General features: G+C 41.9%; 1 protein-coding gene across 1 annotated transcript in view; it reads right to left on the bottom strand.

Moving 5' to 3' along the window:
- Positions 1–578: 578 nt before the first annotated feature.
- Zyg11a (zyg-11 family member A, cell cycle regulator) overlaps positions 579–14,757 on the bottom strand; it is a 32,782-nt gene continuing 18,603 nt past the window's right edge. Inside the window, exons 6-14 of the mRNA XM_041652049.1 lie at positions 13,803–13,867; positions 13,049–13,148; positions 12,910–12,963; positions 11,915–12,076; positions 11,792–11,836; positions 6,752–6,946; positions 4,595–4,656; positions 4,174–4,271; positions 579–1,553 (exon numbers count right to left, since the gene is read on the bottom strand). Of these exons, the coding sequence (XP_041507983.1) occupies positions 1,372–1,553; positions 4,174–4,271; positions 4,595–4,656; positions 6,752–6,946; positions 11,792–11,836; positions 11,915–12,076; positions 12,910–12,963; positions 13,049–13,148; positions 13,803–13,867 (963 nt within the window). The 3' untranslated portion in view covers positions 579–1,371. The remainder of the gene's footprint in view (positions 1,554–4,173; positions 4,272–4,594; positions 4,657–6,751; positions 6,947–11,791; positions 11,837–11,914; positions 12,077–12,909; positions 12,964–13,048; positions 13,149–13,802; positions 13,868–14,757) is intronic.

Below are 14,757 nucleotides of genomic sequence, written 5' to 3'. Positions count from 1 at the left end.
ACTGGCATGAGCAGAGGTGAGCTGAAAGGTGCCGTACTTGAAAAATAAAGGGGATACAGGGCCAGCTCCACCCAGGCCCCTGTGTACCTAAATGCCTGCCTCCTCTCCTATTCTACTAAGGACAAGCTTGCCCTGGAGCCATAGAAGCATGGCTTGCAGAACACACCAGCCTTACCATTGGTTTGCTGCCTAAACAAATACCAAGCTATGTCTGCATCCCAGAAGGGAGAAAGCCACGGACTCAGGGCCTTAACATCAGCCCACCCTCACCATCTTCCTGATCTAGACTACTGGAAAAGAAACCAAACTTGAAGGGGTGCCTGGTAGGGAGCTGGACAACACACCTTGCACACCTTCCCACTAGCAGAGGAACACAATGTTCCTAGGTACTAGAACCCAGGCTCAGAAACTAAACCTTTTTTTGGTGAACACACAGCAATGTGAGTAGAGTGTGCAGTTTATTGACATGATCATAAATTCTGCTTATCTGAGACAGTGGACAATAGAAGCAAGGTGGTATGTAGGCAAGATTAGTTTGAACTTGAGATCCTTCTATATCTTCTGTCTCAGGGCTGGGGTTATAGTTTAGAATGTGGCTTAGAATTGCTAAGAATGAGTTTCTTCCTGAATTGACGCTCAAAGAGGGCTTATGGTACTACTCCAGTTAAGTCTTGGCCAGAGGCCAGAAAGATGACTCAGCGGGTAAGGGTAAAAGTGCTTGCCACTCTTACAAAGGAGCCAAGCTCGGTTCTCAGCTCCCAGCTGACAACTGCCTATAACTCCATCTGCTGCAGAATAATCCTTCCGTACACTGAATATGTATTACTCTCACTGGTTAATAAAGAACAAGGGTATAATCTGGAGTCATCAGCAGACACAGGGAACAGGAGATGAACATGCCATGCTAATAAAGGTACCAACACATGGAAGAGCATAAATATAGATTATGAGTTAACTTAAAATATAAGAGCTAGTTAGTAATAAGCCTGAGCTATTGACCAAGCATCTGTAATTAATATAATCTACAGTGTTTGAGAGTGGCTACGGAATGGGAAAACTACCTACATCCAGTTCCAAATCCAATACCCTCTTCTGGCCTCTTTAAGCATTCGCCCAAATGTGTACATGGACACACACAAATTTGCATGCATAGTAAGATCTTAAGTCTGGGCCAATACCAAGTCTCTCTGAGGTCTTTGTTCCTGTTCTGCAGGAGTAGGACCAAGCCTTTTTTGTAGCAGAAAAAAAAAAAAAAACACCAAGATAGTCAATAGATAAATGCCGACAACTGACAAACGCCAACAGCTGGTTTTAAAACTCTGTTACCCAAAGGCAGAAGCTCTGTCCTAAAGCAGCACCCCTCAAAGGCTCCTAGGTCAAAGAGGGCACTGGAGCTGTGGGGAGTCTCTGGTAGCTTGTGAAGTGCATCCGGAAGTCCTCCAGGATGGAGGCCGCCATCTGCTTCACCTGGGCATTGGCCTGACCGTGCTCTTGGATATCACACACGAGCTGCAGTCCTCCTCCTTCGGCCAGCAGTTTGCAGTATTTGCCAGCTAGAAGAAAAACAAAAGCCCTCTGGACAGCATGCATTTTAAACGTTCCCAATTCACGACATTCACAGTGGAAAGGTTGAAGTCTTTGTGGCTCAGGAATTATCAGGTAAAAAGGAGTCAATTCCAGAGTAATTAGCATGGCGAAACCACAGATGGTCATTGTAGTGCATTTTTTTAGACAACTCTATGCTTCAAACACCTTTAGATTTAGCACACCAGAGCTGGAGAAATGGCTCAGCAGTTTTAACAGTGCTCAGTTCTTTTGCTGGCTCCTCCTGGTAGCACCAAACAAAACTCCAATTCCCCAGACTCCAAAAGGCAGTCCAATGAGCTCATCCTGAACTACAGGATGTATGGTGGTCAGATAAAAGTCAGCATTTCTCAGGAACTTGTGAAACTGGTTCCCATCTATTAAAAGGATCATTTCTCTCACCTTTGGCAGAAAGTAACTATAACATATTTCAAAATCCTGCCCTTCTCATCCTCTCCCCTATCATAAATTCCCTCCAGCTCATGAGCTTCCCTCCCCAGAGATGCCCATTCTCCTTATAGCCTTGTTATTCAATGTTTGCATGTTCATGGGTTCTCTCTCTCTCTCCCCACTTCTCTGTTTTCTCTACTCTCTAACCTCTGCTATTTTCCCCTCTCTGGCAGATAGCCCTGGCCATATCCAGGTCTGTTGGCCATGTTCAGTCTATTCCCCGCTGTGGACTCTTTTAGATGCTTCTGACTTCTCTTTCTCATATCTACAATAAAAAAGTCCTTCCCCTTAGCCTTCCATGGAGTGATCCTGTCAGTCTATGCAATCCCTAGCACCCACATGGCAGTTCACAACCACCTGTAATTCTAGTTTCAGGGATTCCAACATGTTCTTTTCTAGCCTCCATAGGTTCCTAAAAGCAATGTATGTATGTAGACAGACTGCTTGTTCATTTCCCGGCTGCTCAGACCCAAATAACCACACAGAAACTATTAATTACAACACTGTTCGGCCTATTAGCTCAGGCTTCTTATTAACTAACTCTTACATCTTAAATTAAGCCATTTCTATTAATCTGTGTATCACCATGAGGCTGTGGCCTACTGATAAGATTCTGACTGGCAGCTGGTGTTACTTGACATCTCCTCGACTCTGCCTACTTTCTCTATTTCTGTTCGGATTTCCCGCTCAGCTTTACTAAGCCATTGGCCAAAACAGCTTCTTTAATAACCAATGGTAACAAAACATATTCCTAGCATACAGAAAGAAGGGAATCCCATATCATATGTACACATACATACACTCTCAGGTACACAGTTGCAAATAAAGATTCTAAATGTTTAGCTGAATGAATAGAGCAAAGGAATGATCCTGGAGCCAGAATAAAAAGGGAAAGAAGCTCTTGGGACTGGAGAGGCGGCTCAACAGCTAAGAGCACTTACTGCTCTTCCAGTTCCAGAGGAACTGATGCCTTCTTCCAGCCTCTATAGGCACTGCATATATATGGAGTACAGAATCACACATGCAGACAAAATACCCAACACATGAAACTAACATACACCCAGGCATGGTAACACACACCTTTTGTACAAGCAAGTCCCAGGACACACAGGGCTACCAAGAGAGACTATCTCAGACACACAATGGAGTATTAGTGATAAGTGACTACGGAAAAGCACACTGTAGAACTGCAGGCACAGAATGACGCCAGTGGTGTGTAGTGCCTCATGTGTGCAAGGCCGCAGAAGCCAACCCTCAGCACCCGAAGACAAAAAGGGAAGAAGAGCAGCACAGCTCATGGTCCTAACCTGTGAGTAGGAGCAGGATGTCTGTGTTTAGAATTCTGCAGCTTCTTAAAAACCAGAAAGACATTTTCACTTTCCCCTTATCTTTTGTATTTCCTTTAATAATTTTAGGTTTCATTTAAAAAATTAATGTGTACATGTAAGTCATTTCTAGAGTTTTGAAAGTTGCTTATTTCTTGTTTACTTAGGTAATATTATATCCTTCTGGAGTCTTTGATGCAGTTGAAGAATAGATAGATAGTTATAGTTGTTTTCCTTTGTTATGATAAAAGATAATGTAGATATAAATATTGGAACTGTAATTCTTACTTGATAACTGTTATATGTAATTTTGCTATGTTAAAGTTAAAGCCTTCCCTTTTTTTGTTTAAACAGAAAAAGGGGAAATGATGGAGGAAGGTCATTGGTTAAAAAATAAAGAAGGAATAAAGATGGAATCAGGTGTTGTGTCACCCAAAGGTGAGTGCCAGGAACCGAACTAAGTATTCGTAACCACTGAGCCATCTCTCCAGTGATTCTCAATCTTCCTAATGCTATGGCCCTTTAATACAGTTCCTCATGTTGTGGTGACCCCAACCATAAACTTTTTTTGGCTTTTCGAGACAGGGTTTCTCTGTGTATCTGTCCTGGAACTCACTGTGTAGACCAGGCTGGCCTCAAATTCAGAAACTCACCTTCTCTGCCTCCCAGATTAAATGCACCACAACTGCCCAGCTTTACATTTTTGTTTGTTTGTTTGTGGTGAAGAACATCTTATTAAAATCAATTTTAAACTCATCCATTGCTCGGATATTAGCTGGAAAACACTTGCTCTGAATGCACATTGAATACATACGGTTTCTACTGCAGACATGATGCATGGCCCATAGTGCCCAGTGCTGAACTTCTGGCTGAGAGAAGTTGCCAAGGAGTGGAGAAAATGCTTTGAAAGATCTGCAAAAACACAAAGGTGTCAATTCAGAAAGCTAGGATATAAAAGTTTTCGGTATTTCCCCTAAAGTCTGTTCTGCATGGAGACAGGTAAATTATGCAGTCTATACTGGGGGGTGGCTTTATTTAAGAAACAGTATTTCATGTGACAGCACATATTCACTGTCTCATTGAAAATGAATGAGCACATGCTGGTAGCCTCTTTTCATAAGGAAAACTTAAGTCTTAAAGCTTTCCTTAGAATTTACAGGAGGCTACTTGACCTAACACTTTATCACTGCAGAGGAGAGGACACGGAAGGCAAGGCTGACTGCTGTAAGACTTACCTGTAAGTCACCAATGCTGACATCTTACACTGTGAACTTGGCCAATTCTGGAGGGTTACACGCTGCACTCAGGAGAGAAGGAGAAACAGAGTATTGTGCTACTGTTGAATTCTACAACTTACAAATCATCACAATAGGCTAGTTCATATAGACATTTTCTCTTTCTTTCTTTCTTTTTTTTTTTTTTTGTTTTTGTTTTTCGAGACAGGGTTTCCCTGTGTAACAGTCCTAGCTGTCCTGGAACTAGCTCTTGTAGATCAGGCTGGCCTCGAACTCACAGGGATTCACCTGCCTCTGCCTCCTGAGTGCTGGGATTAAAGGCGTGCGCCACCACGGCCCAGCCTATTTAGACATATTTCAAACAATAATGATTTAAATTATGAGGCTGATTTAGAAAACTTTAGATATACCTAATTTATGAACAACTTGTGGAAAAAACTGCAGTGGTAGGCTGGGGTGTAAGATCTCAGTAGTGCCGGGCAGATGCCTTTATTCCCAGCACTCAGGAGGCAAAGGCAGTTGGATCTCTGTGAATTCAGCCTGGTCTATATAGCGAGTTCCAAGACAAAGAAACCCTGTCTCGAAAAACAAAGCAAAACAGCTCAATGGTGAGTGTTTTGCTAGCTTAGCTTGTTGTGAAGCCTTGTGTCAATCAGTGCCTAGTATTCTGAGAAGGATGAGGACATGACTAAAGGACTCAGCAGTTAAGCACTAGTTGCTTTTGAATCCAGAACCGCATGGTGGCTCACAATCATCTAAAACTCCAGTTCCAGGGGATCTCCCTCTTTTGGCCTCCAAAGGCATGGCACACAGACCAACAGGCAAACATTCGTGCACATAAAATTAAAAAAGCAGGGCTGAAGAAATGACCATTGATTGTTCTTGCTTAGGACCTGTGTTCAATGCCGAGCACCCAAATAGTAGCTCACAACAGTCTAACTCCAGTTCTAAGGAATATGATGTTCTTCTTTACCCTTCACAGGCACTGCACACATGGTGCAGAGACATATACATGCAGACAAAATATCCGTATATATAAAAGTTAAAGGTGTAAAAAATTTTTTTTTCAAACAAACCAAAGACCTCTTTTTAAAGAGAGTGGACTGAATATGGCTTTCCCTACACACTTTCCTTAATTCTTATTTAACGGAATGGTAAATCTGTTGTTCTTAAAACAAAAGATCCATCCTTTCTTCTTGCAAAAGATGAACATAGAGCCACTATATTTCTCCAAGCATTCACAAGAAGTTATAAAGCAAGAAGAGACCGCCAAAACAAATGTCCACAGGATTTAAAACAGAAGCAAACAGAAAACAGAGTAGATTGAGAAATTATTGATTTAACAGATGCAGCATTGGATAACGTTAAAAATACGAGCTGGGTGGTGGTGGCGCACGCCTTTAATCCCAGCACTTGGGAGGCAGAGGCAGGTAGATCTCTATGAATTCAAGGACAGCCTGGTCTACAAGAGGTAGTTTCAGGACAGGCATCAAAGCCACTGAGAAACCTTATTTCAAACAAACAAACAAACAAACACGAATAGACAGGCGGTGGTGGTACATGTCTTTAATCCCAGCACTCAAGAAGCAGGCAGATCTCTGAATTCAAGACCATCCTAGACTAGAGTGAACTCTAGGACAGCCAGGGCTACATAGAGGAACCCTGTCATGAAAAACAAAAACAAAGAAACAAACAAAAAGAATGGAACTTCTGAGGGAAAAAACGCTGGCATACCAGGTACTTTCTGAAATGAACTAGAGGTGGGATTGAAAACAGAAAGTTGACTGGGCTAGGCCATTGACTGCAGTCCCACTACTGTGAAGCATAGGGAAAGAGGAATGTCAAAAGCTCCAGGTCTTCCTGGGCTACAGAGTAAGATCTTGGATTAAGTGATTGACCTAGATACCTCTGCTAACTTGACAGACAACCTGATGAACAATTATCGGCAGAAACAATACTAAAGAGAGAGGACATCTAAATGCTGTAGAACTCTAAAATAACTCCAAAGCCACACAAAACTCTGGAACTATTATTAAAGCTAGGTATAGTAGCCCACACATTTAATGAGATGAGTGGTAAATCTCAGTAGACATATAATCTTTCTAAAACTCAAGGAAAATAAATTGTCTGAGGAAGAAATTACTCTGGATTTTGTACCAAGTGCTGGAGAAGATGACTCCTCTGTAGGTCACGGGATAGCCAGTGCTGTCTGTCACATGTCAGATGGGCTATCACGCCCGCAGCAAAGTAGCTCACTTCTATGTTGGTGCTCTGGAGCAGACTGGTGATATGTTTCAAAACATCTTCTGTCATCAGCTTGGGAGAGAGCTCTCTGACTTCAGCTACGTTGTTCTACAGGGTAGCAAAACACAGCAGGGCAGGAATTGAGGAAGGACCAGGAACCAGCACCTTCCCTACTGCTCCCTTTAGACACGGTCTCAGAATTAGACCAGCCCCCTCCCTCTGAACTTGGCTTATGACCCAAGTCTCACCCCTTCATGAAGGACATGATCTTTAATAGCAAACAGAATAAAGCACCTACTAAGTGCTGGGCACAGTATGAGAGAAATAAAAACAGCTTTATCTCAGTTAATGTTAAATCCTGCAAAGAAATTTGACCTTCAGCAAGACTAACTTGTCAGCATTGCCAGTGACTGCCTGAAGTAATCTAGGTCTAACACAAATGCTTACATTATCTATCAATTTAAAAATGAAAACTGTCCTGTTGTTTTAAACACATTGCGTTCTTTTTCTATGCTGTGTAATAAATTACCACAAACTTACTGGCTTAAAATAACAAGCATTTATTATTTCACAGCTGCCACGAGGCATGAGACATGACAGTGAGGTCTCGCATGGTCACAACTTCATCCAGCCTTACTGAGAATTCATTTCCGTGGCTGCAGAACTAAGACTTACTTCAGTGTCTTATGCAACTCTTACAGGGTATCTGAAGTTCTTTGGAACGTGGATGTCCCTCTTTTCCAACCACGCACTCACTGGCATTGAGGCAGTGGAAGCTTTGTATGTGTATGTTACTTTTGCAAAGTTAACATCCTGTCAAAGATGCCACACTATTGGTTAGAAAGAAGTAAAGGACCTGCTCATGCTGGAGGGAGAGGCTTGTATGGAGACAAGCCCCGGAAGCCTCACTGTTTCATAGAGTAGATCGTTAAATCAGCACTTTAGTTTCTGCAGTCCTCAGGTCCAGACACTAGGATGTCCAAAGGAATCACAACTGTAAAGCAACTGCCCTGGTTTTAAGATTCAGACTAGTCAATCCTTCTTTAACCAGCTAAACCCCTTGTTGATAACATGACTTCCGTGTGAAGCTTATCCAACATTAGTCCCAGCAGAAACACAAGTTACCATTAGCATAACTCTGAGAAAAGTCCTCATGAGTCTTTAGCAGTCTACCAGGCTTCCAGAAGGACTAAAATCATATCTGTTATAATATTGGCAGATGAGATGTTTTTCATCTAAGATATCTAAGATATACAACACTTCCATTCAACTTTGTCGGACTATTTTCTACTGTTTTTCTCTTTTTCACCTTTTCTTCAAATTCCAGCTCTTCTGGAAACAACTTTCTAAATTGTGGGATTTCCTGGTCAAGAGACAATACAGACATATGAATTTAGAAGTCTGAATTTTTTTTTTTTTTTGGTTTTTTGAGCAGGGTTTCTCTGTGGTTTTGGAGCCTGTCCTGGAACTAGCTCTTGTAGACCAGGCTGGTCTCGAACTCACAGAGATCCGCCTGCCTCTGCCTCCCGAGTGCTGGGATTAAAGGCATGCGCCACCACTGCCCGGCAGAAGTCTGAAATTTTTGACTGCCTTGACAATCTGGAATTACAGGTAAGAGGTTCTTATTAGAGGGTCTAGACCCTGGCTGCCTGAATTTGGGTTTTCATCCTACCTCTTACCAACTAGACGAGACAAATGGGTCCTACCTGACACTAGGGACAGAGTGCAATTAGAACCCACAATCTTGCTTATTCTTGAAATAATTCTCTCCTAATATTCCTTAGCAATGGGACTCTGCTATTCCTCCCATGAAAGGATGCCCACTGCCCTTAATCTCAGCTTGACTTTGGCTGATATTAGTAAACAGGATATAGGCAGAGCTAGGAAAGGTCTGGTAAATGGGGACTTTAGTCTCCGCTGTAACTCTAAAATTGCTGTGAGACAAAGATTGAACTGACCACTAGTGCCAATTCATGTTAACAGTGGTTTCTGTCCCGCCCGGTCCCACTACCGTTCAGTCTCAAAGAAATACACAGAGGCTTACATTAATCATAAACTGATTGGCCTATTATCTCAGGCTTCTTACTAACTCTTACATCCTACATTAACCCACAGTTCGTGTCTGTGTCAGTCACGTAGCTTGGTACCTTTTATCAGTGAGGTGTTCTCATCTTGCTTCCTATGTTTCTGGGTGATGACTGCAGATTGTGTCTTTCCTCTTCCCAGAATTCTCCTGTTCTTGCCGCCCTACCTATACTTCCTGCCTGGCTACTGGCCAATCAATGTTTTATTAAAGCAATTCAAATGACAAATCTTTACAGGATACAAGATCACCGTCCCATAGCAAACTCTGACTCGAGTCAGATCATCCTAGATCATTCAGCCTGCAGCCATAGAAATCTCCCCCTCAAGACCAGCAGAACTGCAGACATGAGCTGACCTCAAACTATGGGCTCGCTGATTCTTATGGGAAGAAGTATATGCTGAGAGCTTTTTCATTCATTACAGATATGAACACTGATATTCAAGAAGTCAACCCACCAGGTTTAACTTCTGTTGGAGGAAAACTCGAATTTGCAAGGCTTGCAAGAAAATAGACTTCAGAATATCTGTTGTTTCTGCCTGTAATTTTAAGTGTGCTAATTGCTTCCTTTCCCTAGCAACTATGGGAATTCCCCATAGCCTGTATATAATGTGTTATTATCTCATAAGTCTACATCCTGATCTACTGGGCATTTTTATCTGTGAATTGTCAAGAAGGTGGCTCCACCTTAGCTGCACTGACCAGTTCTATTATTAGCCTATACAGAGTTTCAATGAATAAAATAAATACAAAGAGATGCTGCCCAAGTCAAAGGTTATAAGTTTCCGTTAAGAGCTGTCTTTGAGCCCAGTTTCAAAAGACAGCTGTAATTTCCCCAGCTGCTAAGATTGCCATACGTTATCAACTGATAGAAAACTTTAAAGTAACTTTTTGATAAGACCAGGTGTCCTGCTAATGGATTCCAAGATAAACTATTCACAGAAAAACACAATCTTATTTATTTACAAGGACATGTAGTCAGCTGTGTGATTTGTTGAGCCAAGGTAATAGTGCAAAGTAACCTAGCTGCAGCGGAGGCGGCAGGGATGGTAATTAACTCTTTGGAAGGATTCCTGACCCCACTTTTATGGGCCTTTGTTTAACACTCACCACAGGTTAAGTTTCCCTATTTCAACAATGCTACAAAAAATAGACTAACTTCAAAGTCCCAAGAAAGAGTCACAAATTTAAGGGTTACATGCCAGACAGAAAAATATACTTTAAGATTTAAAATGCCTTTGAATGTCACTGTGCTTTGGAGAATGCCCCTCCCCCTCCCTCCCTCCCTTCCTCCCTTCCTCCCCCCCTCTCCCCCAGCTTTTATGAACACTAACCACAGAGAGTTTTAAAATGTTTTTGCACTTAGAAGTATAGGATATAGCACACAATTTCCTTATTTCTTTTAGCCTCCTTGGTGGTTTAGTTTCATAAGACGCGTCTAGAGATGAAGTAATAGAAAGATGCCTCTTCTTGCAGCCCACTAATTAGGGAGCTAATTGAAAGAAAATGCTCTCTTTTTGCTATGTGACAATTAATCTGGATTTATTGCTTAGAACTGTTGAGAAGGAACTGTTTCTTATCATTTACATAAGAAATGGTATATGACCTTTAGGTGTAATGCCTGTAACACTTTGTGGGTCTTTATAAACTGTGTAAAACAAAGAGAGCTAGCAGAAACTGGCAGAATTCAATATGGTATAAGGTGACAGAAACTGGCAGAATCCACCATGAGAAAATAGAGTGCTACCATCAACAACAAAATGTATGCCTGATCCTTCTTGTGGTGGTGCACACCTTTAATCCCAGAACTCAGGAGGCAGAGGAAGGTTGGATCTCTTGTGAGTTCAAAACCAGCTTGGTGTATAGAGTGAATTCCAGGACAGCCAGGGTGGTTACATAGAGAAACCCTGCCTCAAAAAAAAACAAAAACAAAAACAAACAAACAAAAAAACATTAAGTGAATAAATATCTAGTTTCACTATACTATGGAGTTGTTCTTTGAACCCTGCTTGCAATCCAGAAGCTGGATCTTTTGGGTTGTGAGAAATATACTTGTTTATGTGTGTTATGTCTGTGCAGTGCACATGTGTGGAAGCCAGGTCAACATATGGTGTCTTCCTCAATCAGTTGTTGCTTACTTTTTCAGGTAAGATCCCTCACTGAACCTGGGGCACAAAGATTTGGATAGAACAACTGTGAGCCCCAGAGATCATCCAGTCTCTGTACCACCAAAGCTGGAATTAAGTCATGCATCACCACATCCAGCTTTATCCAAATTCGGGTTTTCATGCTTGCACGGTGTGCACTCTACCTACTAAGGTGTTTCCCAGTCTCTTGTTTGTTTGGCTTTAATTTTTGAGTCAGGATCTTCCTATGGAGCTCAGGCTGGCCTCAAACTTGTTAGCTTTCCTGGAGCTGGGATTATAGTCATGGGCACAATACACACCACCTACATTTTCAGTAAATAAGATAGCTACTGTTTTTTTTTAACTTTTATTTTGTGTGTCTGTGTACCATGTGCACACAGTACCCACAGGGCCGGAAGAGGGCATTGGATTCCCCTAGGACTGGAGTTACAGATGGTTATGAGCTGCTTTATGGGTGCTGGGAATCAAACCCAGGTCCTCTAGAGAGCAACCAGTATTCTTAATCACTAAGCCATCTCTCCAGCCCCAGATATCTATTATTTTAAGCCACTAAGCTGTGGGTTATTCACAGCAACAGGTAACTAACATACAAGGATTATCTGTTTGCTCAGAATATGATTAAATTAATCTATGCATCTAAACTGACTATAGCAGTGCCCAACACAAGGTAAGTAGTAGTTAAGGATTAGTTTTATATAAATTAATTCAAACAATTCACCTTACCAAAAGACCAAGTACTGTGCTTTGTATCAAAGGCTCGGAAAACGTCTGTCAAAAGAACACATAGGTTACTACTACACCACAAAAGAAAGAACTTTATATCTAAACTCAATCCCACCTTCCCACCTCTAAGACTTGGATGATGACTGCCAATCCTTCATTCTCAATAAAGTACTTGCAGGCCGATGGAGACTCATCTGTAAGATTCCAAAGCGCTTTCAGAGTAAACAAGAAGGTGACATCTTTTAAATTCTCGGCTGTCTTTTTTCTGATTATTGTTAGAAGCTCCTAAAATCCAAAGAGACAGAGAGTTAAACCACTCCACTCTTGTATAAGAAAGGGAAGAGGAACCCTAAAAGTAGGAGCTGGGAATATAGCTGGGTTGAGTACTTTTGAGTTCGAAGCCAGCCTGGTCTACAAAGCGAGTCCCAGGAAGCTAGGACTATTAGAGAAATCCTGTCTCAAAAAATCAAAACAAACAAACAAACAAAAAACACAGAAGTGTCCACTGTATCTGGTAACAATCCCATTTCTTCGGTGAATATGTCCACAGACTGCTAGTTCCTCTTCTCACCATTTAGATACCATATTTTTACTCTCCTCGACCATTACTTTTTATTATTCAGGAATGTGCCATTCATTTGCCTCATATCCAGGCAAATCCAACCCTCAATTTTGTCTTTCTCACTCAAAACACTCAGCTGTATTTCATACAACTTCTTCTCAAATAAGTACAGAATAAAAACCATTTTAGAAGCTGCATTAAGCTGGTCGGTGGTGGCACACACATTTAATGCCAGCACTCAGGAGCAGAGGCAGGCGGAACTTTATTAATACAAGGCCAGTGTGATCTACAGAGCAAATTCCAGAACAGCCAGCACTGTTACACAGAGAAACCGTTTCAAAATAAATAAATAAATAATAAAAAAAAATAAAAAATTCACACACATAAAAAAAAGTCACTTGAAAACAATAAATGCTTCATTCATCAAATTCTTTTTTTCTTAACGGTATCACGGGCCAAGGATATAGTTGAGCGGTAGAGCATTTGCCTAGCATGCACAAGGCCCTAGGTCCAATCCCCAGATGGTGGGGCAGGAGTGGCGATCCCCTCAGCTCACCTTCACTGTCATGATAAGCTCTTCCTGAAGCTGTTCAGTCTGCTCAGGCAGGAGCTGCAAGTAAACAGGAGAGCCAAGTGAAATGGCCAAGTTTTCCCAAGCCTAGGAAGGGGAAACGGTGCCTCTGGTACATGCCTACCTTCAGGGCTAGGATGGAGATGATGGTCACTGCCATTGTTTGCATCTTGGGGTTCTCAGACTTGCACAGCCACCTCATAACAAGCTTGGCAGCATCAAACCTGAAAAGTAGAATTTTTCTCACAGGTACATAAAATTTATAAAATTATAAAAAGTGAAAATAAATTCTTTCTTCTTCTAAAAACATCTATCCACAGTTCAAGGCTGACAGTGGGAGAGCCCCCCCCCCCCCGGTGCAGCCCCTCCCTGAGAATAAATCAGTTAAATACGCGGTGCAGCTCATGAGGCCCCACCCCTCCCTTAGAGTCTATCCAGTTAATGGCTTATCTCAGATGGAGGGGTATTTTCCTCACTGGTGTGGCCCGTGTCCCTCCCTGTAAATAAACCCCCATTGTTTATTTCCTGTAAGTAAGCCTAATTAAGCTAACAGGTTCACAAATGACAAATGAAAAGCAGAAGGAAGGATGAGTAGTTGGGAAGAAGAGGCTCAGAGTAGAAGGGAACAAGAAAGTACTTGGGGCTGAATAATAGCAATACATTTTATACAGGCATGAAAATACCATAAAGAAATCCAGTATTGTGTATAATATGTGCTAAGGAAATTTTAAAAATTAAAGTAAAAATGTTAACTTCTGAAGCCTTATCAATGAAAATAAGAACATTTCAGAGAGACTCCAGGAGAAGCACACTCCAGTAAGAAGGGGAGTAGCCAAGTGCTGCTGGCCCGAACTCAATAAGATGTTTTATGTACTTGCCTGTCAAACGGAACGTCACAAAGAATCCTGGAACTGGTTAAGGAGAGAAGGCAATTCTTCTGTAACTTTTAGGGAAGAAAAGACAGACACTCATAAGCAAATGTGATACTCCATTCTGAGCCAGGTTAAGCTACGCGGCTGGTGTGACCTATGGACACCTCACTACCTAGGGAGTCCTCTCCAGGATTTTAATTTATTCCTACAGTTGGAGTAAAGACTGAATTATACTCTTAAAGACCAAGTCACAAGCTGGAGAGATGGGCCAGTGGTTACTGCTCTTCTAGAGGACCTGGGTTCGATTCCCAGCACCCACATGGCAACTCACAACTGTTTGTAATTCCAAGATCTCTCGCACAGACATACAAGCAGGCAAAACACCAATGTACATAAAATAAAAATAAATCATTTTTTAAAAAGACCAACTCCCATTTTTTAATATATCTTTTTTCATTTTTGCCCACATGTATGTCTGTGTGAGGATGTCAGATCTCTTGGAACTAGAGTTACAGACACTTGTAAGCTGCCATGTGGGTGCTAGAAGACCAGCCAGTGCTCTTGTTTTGCTGTTTTGATTTTTTTTTTTTGAGACAAGGCCTCGCTGTAACAGCCCTGGCTATCCTGGAACTTGTAGACCAGGCTGGACTCAAACTCACAGAGATCCGCCTGCCTCCGCCTCCCATGTGCTGGGATTAAAGGCATGGACTACCTACCACCATCCAGCTGCAGCCAGTGCTCTTAACTGTTGAGCCACCTCTCCAGCCTGGGAGAGATGACCCCAACCTTCATTTTGTTAAAAGTTACATTAATTGTGTGTGTGTCTGTGTGTGGGTGTGCATATATCACAGCACACATGCAGAGGTCAGAGGACAACTTAGAGTAACCTGCTCTCTTCTTCCATCGTGTGGGTCCTGGAGATGAAACTTGCCTTACCAGAATGGGTGCAGGTGCCTCTATC

Source organism: Microtus oregoni, unplaced genomic scaffold (assembly GCF_018167655.1).
Source record: "Microtus oregoni isolate MIOR12 unplaced genomic scaffold, Mior012 000005F_ref0000423, whole genome shotgun sequence".
NCBI lineage: Eukaryota > Metazoa > Chordata > Mammalia > Rodentia > Cricetidae > Microtus > Microtus oregoni.
The sequence above is the reverse complement of the archived record's forward strand: the minus strand, read 5'-3'. Positions and strand labels throughout refer to the sequence as shown.